Source organism: Camelus ferus, chromosome 11 (genome assembly GCF_009834535.1).
Source record: "Camelus ferus isolate YT-003-E chromosome 11, BCGSAC_Cfer_1.0, whole genome shotgun sequence".
Classification (NCBI taxonomy): Eukaryota; Metazoa; Chordata; class Mammalia; order Artiodactyla; family Camelidae; genus Camelus; species Camelus ferus.
In genome coordinates this window covers 8,142,693-8,152,161 of record NC_045706.1, presented here as the reverse complement: position 1 = coordinate 8,152,161, position 9,469 = coordinate 8,142,693, and the positions used below count along the sequence as shown (strand labels likewise).

The 9,469-nt window shown below is 50.6% G+C and overlaps 2 protein-coding genes across 11 annotated transcripts in view; both read left to right on the top strand.

Moving 5' to 3' along the window:
* The window catches only part of HMX2 (H6 family homeobox 2), an 8,355-nt gene extending 5,339 nt beyond the window's left edge, over nt 1-3,016 (top strand). For 2 of the 3 annotated variants that reach the window (XM_032490717.1, XM_032490716.1), the window contains exons 2-3: nt 759-1,027; nt 1,936-3,016. In XM_032490717.1, the coding sequence (XP_032346608.1) occupies nt 760-1,027; nt 1,936-2,489 (822 nt within the window). In that variant the 5' untranslated portion in view covers nt 759 and the 3' untranslated portion in view covers nt 2,490-3,016. Of the gene's footprint in view, nt 1,028-1,935 lie in introns of all 3 variants that reach the window. The other variant, XM_032490718.1, reaches the window with a different exon arrangement.
* A 3,665-nt stretch (nt 3,017-6,681) lies between these two features.
* BUB3 (BUB3 mitotic checkpoint protein) overlaps nt 6,682-9,469 on the top strand; it is a 49,061-nt gene continuing 46,273 nt past the window's right edge. For 3 of the 8 annotated variants that reach the window (XM_032490709.1, XM_032490713.1, XM_032490714.1), the window contains exons 1-3: nt 6,682-6,809; nt 7,269-7,463; nt 8,028-8,097. In XM_032490709.1, the coding sequence (XP_032346600.1) occupies nt 7,269-7,463; nt 8,028-8,097 (265 nt within the window). In that variant the 5' untranslated portion in view covers nt 6,682-6,809. Of the gene's footprint in view, nt 6,810-6,872; nt 6,897-7,170; nt 7,464-8,027; nt 8,098-9,469 lie in introns of those variants that run through there. The other 5 variants (XM_006188722.2, XM_032490715.1, XM_032490711.1 and 2 more) reach the window with 4 other exon arrangements.

Genomic DNA, 9,469 nt, shown 5'->3' with positions numbered 1-9,469 from the left:
TGAGGCACACGCTCCAAAATCCCACCCTGCCCCCTCCCCAGCCTCCCGCACCAGGCGCAGCAGTTTGAGGGGTACAAGCCCTGCTTGCCTTTCCAGGCTGGAAGAGGTGAGAGGCTGAGGGAGTGTCGTGGAGCAGCCTGTGTGAGCCCTTCAGAGGGTGAGAGGACCAGTCGCCTAAGGGAGGCATCGGGCCACTCCAGTTCTGAGCCTAGAACTGCCCCTGCTCCTCGAGAGGACCGGGGTCCCAGCGATCAGAGTCAACACAGAGGCTAGGAAACTGTGTGGAAGAGCTATGCTGCTTTCGGTCCACGCTATCCCTGGCTGGACACAGTAGATGCCCTACGGGCTCTTCGCGCGCTCCGGGGAGTACAGGCTCTGCGTACCGAGCTTGGGCTTTTTGAAATTTTCCGGGGCCGCTCGGCGGCGCTGCGATTGGCCGCGTCCGGGTAACCTCTATGCAAATAAGGCCGCGCCACCTCCGCGCCGCGGGAGACCCGGCGAGCTGGCGGGCAAGGAAAGGGCATTCGCGCCGGGGCTAGGCGGGCGCACCCAGAATCGGCTGCGCAGGGACCCCGGCGCAGTCGTCCCGTGCCCGCGTGTCCCCTCACGGAGGGGACGCCTCACCAGCTTCGCCGCCCCCTCCCCCTGGCTCCCCCCCCCCCCCCCCCCCCCCCGCCTGCCTGCCTGCCTGCACCACCTTACACCCAGATCGTCTCTAAAGGGAGTTCTTGGTTTCCTCCGATTTCTTATGAACCCAGGATGGGCAGCAAGGAAGATGCGGGCAAGGGGTGTCCGGCGGCCAGCGGCGTCTCCAGCTTCACCATTCAGTCCATCCTGGGCGGGGGCCCCTCTGAGGCGCCACGGGAGCCCGCCGGCTGGCCGGCCAGGAAGCGTAGCCTGTCCGTGTCCTCGGAGGAGGAGGAGCCGGACGACGGCTGGAAGGCACCCGCCTGCTTCTGCCCAGACCTGCATGGCCCCAAGGAGCCGGGCCCCAAGCACCATCCCCCCATCCCCTTTCCTTGCCTGGGTAAGGATCTCACGCCGCCGGGTTGGCCGCGAGCAAGCTCTAGGGGAGGGAAGCTGTGCCTGGGCTCTCGTGTCAGACCCCCTCTGGCCAGAGTCGCGGCCGCGCGCGGTCCGGGGCCGAGGCGAGGTGACGCGCTCTGTGCTGACTCTCCCGCCCGGTGGGCGCTCGGGAAGAAACCGGGAACACAGATGTCGCGCGGCGCGGGTTGGGGAGGTTGGGTTGGAGGGAGAGTGTACAGTGGGTTGGGCACAGGGCCGGCCGCACACATGGCTCTGCCCTCAGTATCCCTATACACATCTGATACTTTATGCACACGAGGTCTAGAAGTCGGATCTGAGCTGTCTCTACCGCATTCTCTTTCAGCGTCTTTTCCTTCTCTCGCTCTCTCGCTCCGTCTCTCGACCTCTCCCTCTCTCTCCTCCTCGGAATGATTTAGCACTCCAAGATGATTGACAATGGTGCCTTTCAGAGATGGTTCCTCTTTACAACATCTGACCAAGGGGAGCCCCGCGTTAGTCCTTAGCGTGTTTTTCCGAACAAACGGCCTGTGAAATGATGCCACCCTATAAAGCTTGGGGAACTCTTCCAGCTCTGTTATTACAAGGCAAAATCACGTTTTAAAATCATGCTAATGTTCCCCCTCCAAACCTCCTCCCCCTGTTACCACATGTCCTTTCCCGAAGCTGAGAGCAGAGACCTTAGACTCAAAGTAACTGGGTCCCTCTCCTGTTGCTGTTCAAAGACCGGATGCTGGGCTTTGGGTTTAAACCAGAGGGAGAAGAGGAAGGGGTTGGGACCAAGGAAGATGGGATCAAGGCTGCTGGCGCCTGCCAACCCCCTGGTCCCTGCGAGAGCTGAGGGTCTCTGAGGCTCCCCAACTCCATGGCCTTCCTGTTCTCACTCCCCAGGTACCCCCAAGGGCAGCGGAGGCGCGGGGCCAGCGAGCTCGGAGCGCACGCCTTTCCTTTCTTCTTCGCACCCGGACTTTAAGGAAGAGAAAGAGAGGCTCTTGCCCCCGGGCTCGCCTTCGCCGGGGCCAGAGCGGCCGCGGGACGGCGGCGCCGAGCGGCAGGCGGGCGCGGCCAAGAAGAAGACGCGCACGGTCTTCTCGCGCAGCCAGGTGTACCAGCTCGAGTCCACCTTCGACATGAAGCGCTACCTGAGCAGCTCGGAGCGCGCCTGCCTTGCCTCCAGCCTGCAGCTCACCGAAACCCAGGTCAAGACTTGGTTCCAGAATCGCCGCAACAAGTGGAAGCGGCAGCTCTCGGCCGAGCTGGAGGCGGCCAACATGGCGCACGCGTCGGCGCAGACTCTGGTGGGAATGCCGCTGGTGTTCCGGGACAGCTCTCTGCTGCGAGTACCGGTGCCGCGTTCGCTCGCCTTCCCCGCGCCTCTCTACTACCCGGGCAGCAACCTCTCGGCCTTACCTCTCTACAATCTCTACAACAAGCTCGATTACTGAGCCGCCCGCGGGCCCCGCGCCGCTCGCCCGCCAGCTCCGCGCCAGCTGGCTTACCCCCTCCGGAGCGGGGCGGCGTGTTTCCAGAAATATTACGAAATACACCATGTGTATTCATTATCTCTTATTTATGGCCTCTGCCCTACTTTTTGTTTTTGATTATTTCGATATTTATCGGCATTCCTCCAGCCAGATCATCTGCTCTCTACCCAAAACAAACCAATACGTTTTGAAAACCATTTTGGAGGGGATGTTCTTGGGTGGTGGTGGGAAAAGGAGTTTCCGCCAGATCGATACTGAGTGGTTGGGAAAAAGAAATCAGAAAAACACCAAGCCAGGTACACTCCTCTTTCCCATATATACACCTGTATATAAGCACATGCACACACGGCCGGCCAAGCCAGTCCCTGGCTGTTTCGAACAATGATCTCAACGCCCCTTTTCGTTTCCTTTGTCCCGAGGACGGGTAGGGGTGAAAGGAGGGTGGGAGATTTCAGATCTGTAAATATTTTTAAAGAGAAAAAAATAAAAAATTTAAGCATCGTTGCTAACTTTGGTGGAATTGGTTGTTCTGCTAACGCTCAGGTTTTCTCGATTTTTCGTGGAAGGGTTTGCAGGCGTGTGTCAGAAGAGGTCTGTCTTGCTCCACGTGGAAGGTGGGGCGGGGGTCAGAGGTTAAAGGTCTGGACCTGGGCCCTGCCTAGGTGGCACGTGTACTGGAGCCGCACCCCCTTCCACTGGCTAGTGCCCATAGTCCCGGCGCGGGCTCAGGCGCACCATGGCCGTAATCCAGCTTCTGAGCCTGCACCGAGAGGCACAGACTGATGGGTAGCAGGCCTCACTGCTAAATTGGTTGCCTCCCTGAACGATCTTCTTTCCAGCACTGGGAGAGCCTTGGGCTTGGCCGCAGCAGGGCGCCGAGAGACGTGGTTTAACCTGTGAAATGAGCCTCCTCTCGGAGGGCGCAGGGGAGGTGGAAAGGCGCAGCCTGGACCAGGTATAGAGCCCGCTTTGCTAGTCCCTCGGCCTGGCGCGACAGGTAGGCAGCCGGTCACAGTTGTCGAGCCTGTGGCACAGTTGGGCGCCCCGCGCTGCCTGGGAACTGGGGGCGGAAAGGCGGCACTTCGGCTGAGGAGGGATGAGGCCAGAGACTAGGCAAAGGAAGCGCGGGAGACATAGGCTCCTCCCCACAGTTTTGTTGTTTATTGTTTGCATTTGAGTCGCTAAGTGGCCGGATCGCGGGCAAGCACGTGGCCCCTGGCACTGAATGGAACTTTGGTGCGCAGTCTGCGCGCTCAAGGACTTCCGCACCCCAACACCTGCGGCTGCAACCCTGGCTGGGAGGGGGCGGCACCCAGAGAATAGACGCGCGCGAGTGCCATGCAAATCGCAGAGTCTCGCAGTATTAGATCGCAGACACCTGTTTCTTGTAAAACGTCGGAAAAGATAGCCTGCATTTAGAGGAGCCGGGCGGTTCGGTGTCACGTGGGGCGAGCTCCCGGGTCCTCCTGCCCCCGGCACCGGACTGCCCCTTAGTTGGTGCAAAGGTGCGGGAGTCAGCAGCGCTGAGAGCCCGATTTCCTCTGCTAGAAGAAAAACATTTGCATGATAGACCTCTCTTTTTGGGCCGAGAGGCACGGAAATTATCTGCATGTTGTGAAAATATGCAGGGTATCTGTAAACCGCGTATGTGACTCGCAGTATTAAGTCTAAAATGCCGGAGTCTTGTCCATTTTGAGGTCATATTTTTTTTCTTCTCACATTAAATTTCGTATTTCAAGATGACATTAGAAGTATGATACAAGAACACAGTGCCAATACTACATGGACAACTGCGTTTATTTCATTTCAGTTTAGTTCAATTCAGTATTTACTGAGCCCTAGTACTTGCTAAGCTATGCTAGATATGGGATAGTCAGAGAAAACAAGTGACAGTGGATCTGTTTTCTTCTGATTCATTTGGTACACATATTTTATTTCAATGAAGTTCTCTCTTTCCAGATGACCTGCTTTAACATTTTGTTTTCCTCTCAAGTTGCTATTTGAATATTCCATGCAGAAATTGCCTTCAAGGAACTACTTGTATAGGAATATTTTATCCATATCATTTTTGTCTGCATTTCAATACATTACTTTTTTTTTTTTTGAAAGAGATGACGGTTTTAACAATATTGGGTCACTATATCCTTTTGGGCTTATGTCTTTTATAGGAACTGGTTTCCTGTAGTCACTTAATAGCAGAGTGATTTTGCCCTTAAGATGTTAGGGATGACCCTTTTTTTGTTTGTCATATAGTGGGTATTTCACATTTTTACTAATCCAAGAATTAGCCATCAAAGGTGATCCAACAGTGTGATTAGTTTTGAGGAATTGCTCTTTCTTACAGGTAACTTTCATACACACACACACACACACACACGACTTTGTATTTGAATTTAAAATGTTGTTCAAGACTCCATTGTGGCCAGATTTCCTATCTCAAGACTGTCAATTCATTTGAATAATCAGCAAAATCATCAGCCTCCTTTAGGCTCTAAACTGGATTTAAAAGATTGAGGTTTCTTAAAACTCAAATTGAGTCCGGCTGCAACTGCATGCCCAGAGGGACTGAATCATGCACACACTGGATAATGAAATACACTTAGATTTTATTAGCGGATAATTCATGCTCAGAATCTCGAAACACTAGTAGAATTAAATAAACAACTGGGGGAGGGAACCAAATAAAATTATTTGGAGATAAAATTATTTAGCCAAAATTAGAATGGAAGCAAGGCACTGCACTTTAAAATTCTTAACCTAGCCATTAAGTTGTTGAAAAAGAAAAGATAGAGAACCAAGTATGAGGACTGGTGAGGAGGGAGGGCAATAATCTGTCCTTTTAGCAGGAATAGCATCAATATACTGGGCAGAAGGGTGGTTGCTGTGTGTTCACTGTGTCAAGATTCATAAAAAGAAGTGCAAGTGAGTCAGTGTAGATGAATGCATAAGGACCAACAACACTTTCTATCAGTGTACCTTAACAATTAAACATTTTAACCTCAACAATTTCCTCTCACTTCATACAAAGTCACGTAATAAAATAAGATTTTTTTTCCACAAAAGGCAGTGAAAAAGAGGTTATAGCACTGGTAAACTGAAAATTTTCAGTGAAGTTTTGATACTCAAGAGTGAGTCACAACATTCTAGTTATCAATTAAGTATTGCTTTTCTTTCATGAAGATTAAATTATTTCTCATTATGGAAGCAACCTTCTTGAATCTATTTATGGAGGATTCTAGTAACAGAAAGTAGAGTAAACTGAACCTGCCAAGTCTAGGGAGTTGTTGGGGTGGGGTTGAGGTAGAAGGGGAGAAGCTTGTGGCTGTCATTTTTAGGACCCCGCTCTTGAACATATGTCTAAAAGAAGCTTTTGAGCTTTTAACACACTGCAAAGTAATTATTTGTTTCCCAGTCTGTCCAATCTTCTGGACAAAGAGTTCCTCAGGTGCAAGAACTAGTCTGATTAATGCATCTTCCCAGCCTCTCACCAGGCCTAGCACGCACTAGGTGCTCAATAAATGTTTGCAGAAACCTGGAATGAAGAGATAAAGCATAGCATAAATTAGAACGAGTTTCTCTGAGGTCAGTAGATCTTACAACATTGGGAAACGTGAGAGCCTAGTTCATAGGTGGAAACTCCAGGAAAATGAGAAAAAAGTAGGGCAGAATAGCCAATTGATTAGAGCAAATATTTCCTTCTCTCCAATTTTGGTTAACTTCAGGGGCATATGCACGTCCAGTGAAAGAGAGAATAATTTAGCTCTATGAAAGTACTCACCAAAATGGGTTCTTGTGTCTGAGAGATTAACTGTGATGGGAGGGGCCCCGAGTCGAGTTGGTGAGAGCATCTTTCCCGCCCACTGTTCAGATGACAGGCAGAGGGCGTCAGCTCCAGCGAGACTACATTTCCCAGCGTGCTGCACACGGGAGGGAGAGGGCGTATCGCAGCCCTGGCGCGGTGCTCTTTGGGAGTTGTAGTTTTTACTCGTCCAGTACCAGAGTGGGTCCTCAGCCGGCTGGTGAAACGAGGCCACGTGATCGGAAAAGTGGCGGTTAGCCTTTGAGCCGGAACTGGTTGCCTGGGTTGACCGACGCACGGCCTCCCGGCGGGCCAATCAGCTGCCTAGACTGAGACGTTGGCGTTTGAAATCAGCCAATAGCAGGCATAGGCTGGAGCTTCCTCTCCGCCCCCTTCGCCGGGCCCGCGAGTGCGGCGAGGGAAACTAGGCGGAGGCCAGCGTCGGTGAGCGTCCGCGAAGTTGCTTCTGAGGGAAACCCAAGGTAGCGGGAAAAGCGACCGGGCGCAGAAGCGGCTTCTTTAGGGATTTCCCCGGGCCTGGAGCTGGCGGAGCCGTCGGCCAGGAACCGGTTTCGCTTCTATTACTTTTCCTTTATTTTAGGAGCCTCTGGGGCGCCAGGCCTCAGGGGAGAGGCCGGGGTGCAGGAGCCCGCGGCAGGGAGGGATGCGGCAGGCCAGACTGGAGGCTGGAGTCGGGGGTGTGGCGGCGCGGGCCGGGCCGGTTGGGGCACTTAGGAGGAGCGGCGGCTGCGGTGGGGCCGGGGGGGGGGGTGGTGAGGCCCGACCGTGGCGGGCGCGCCGGCTTTCCGCAGGCTCAGAGGCCGTGTCTCCGGCCTTTCCTAGGTCCCTCGTCCACGTGTCCCCCCACTACCCGGCCATCTGCCAGTCTCGCACCCCGACCCTGGACCCTTGGGGACTCTCACTGGGCGCTTGTTCCGTAGATGACCGGTTCTAACGAGTTCAAGCTGAACCAGCCACCCGAGGACGGCATCTCCTCGGTGAAGTTCAGCCCCAACACCTCCCAGTTCCTGTTGGTCTCCTCGTGGGACACGTCCGTGCGCCTCTACGATGTGCCGGCCAACTCCATGCGGCTCAAGTACCAGCACACCGGCGCCGTCCTGGACTGCGCCTTCTACGTAGGTGTTTCCCGTTTCCGTGCCGCCCCCTTTTTACTTTACAATATCACTTGTTAGTAGCGTCCCTTTTCCAGCGTTGGGCAGCGGGTTTTGTCGGTGGAGATATTTGGACAGCTCCCCACCCCCACCACTTACCTTGAGCCCCAGGTACTGTTTTTTGGGTTTGGTTTTGTTTTGTTTGTGTTTTGACTCTGGGGACGTGCAAACGTCGGAAATTCAGTCTCCCCTTGGATTCTAATGGAATAACCCTGCAAACTTTCTGGACGTAATGTATTTGAAACTCACAAGACAGTAAAATTTGGCTGCCTGACTGAAAGAAAGGTTGGTTTGCTAGTGAATGGGAATGCCTGTTTACTCACAGCCAATGTGGTGAACAGTTCTTCCTTATTTGCTGACATAGTAGTTTCCTTGGCCACTTATTTGCTTTATTTTCTGTGTTTTTTGTTTGTTTACAGTGCATAGCTGAGCCCTAAGCATAAACTGAACAGTTGGCTTTAGAAACAGGAGTTTTAAAACACTTTGTAAAGCTCTAAGTTTTAAATGACTTGAAACTTCATTTTGTAGGATCCAACGCATGCCTGGAGTGGGGGATTAGACCATCAGTTGAAAATGCATGATTTGAACACTGATCAAGGTAACATAGTCACATTTTTACCTGTTTATTGTTTTCTTAGCTAGTGCTTACTTATAAATGTTTATTTAGGAAGAGTAGTTTCTGAATTGCTTGGTTCCTCAGTTGCTTACATATAAAAGTGGCTTGAATTCAGGACTTTTTGTTTAAATGATACCATTAAGTTAAGATCACAAAATATGCGTGCATTTTGTCAGTAAAACTCATTGTGATCTCCATGCAAAGGAGTAGCACTTAAGTATTTGCCCTTTCCCTTGTCCTCAAAAGTGGACTGGATCCTGCAGTGGTGTGCCTTTCAGTAGGATTTCCAGGAGAGTGCTGATGTTTCAGAGTTCTCTTTTCAGAAGGAAATTTAGTTTAGACTGAAGAAAAACAGGTTTTTAAAAATATAACATTATAAAATAGCCTATCCTTCTGGGTACCGTGTTAACCCTGCTTGTATAATTGATTAGCATAGAGTATACTTTCAGTTGCATTTATTAGATGAATAACAAGATGACACATTTTCTATTAGTTAATTTCTTAGAGATATGAAATGACTTACCCAAATTTTTATGGTGACTTTGGAGCAGAGCAGAGATTGGAGTGGAACCCAAATACACAGAGCTCTCTAGTGGAGTTTTTTGTTCTGTTTTGTTTGTTATATGCACACATTAGATAGAGATGTACTTGAAAGACATGACAAGGCACAGAAATATGACTAAATGAGGATGAGTTGGACGGTGGGAGGTTGGATAGATAGACACAGTAGCTCGTCAAGGGAAAAAAGAACTGAGGCAGAAGAGGCTTTTGCATGAAAGCCATTTTGTCTTGTAACTTATAACTGCAGATGTTTGATTGTGTTTGCGCATAGCTTATTCTACATAGTAAGTTAGCTTCCAGGTTTAGGTCGTATTTGTTTAAAAACTTGGGAGAAAAAAAAACACTGTAAAGCCAACAAAGACTTTTGATGCTGGAGACCATAAGTAAGGGGGTTAGCTGTTTATTCTCAGAAGGTCCATTGCTGAACTTTATGAGATGCTTTTTTTTTCTTAAGTACATTTTTAAACAGGTAGTTTTCCTATTTGAGGGTCAGGACCCCATATTGCTCTTTGTGGTATCCTTAGCAAGTAGTATAAATTCTGGGACGTCAGTAGACATCGGTAGATATTAATTGAATAAATGAATGAGATAATGTGGAGAGTTGAAATTGAAAGGAGAGAAATTGTGTATTGGAAATTTGACCCACCCTTCTGAAAACCAAGGGAATTAATCATAAAACTCCCTACCTTCCTCATCTGCAGCTCTCAAATAATCCTGTTACCATTTAAATAAGTGGTAACCTCAGCCTAATGCAATAAGTTTTATCCAGATCCATATGACCAGAGTTCTCCAC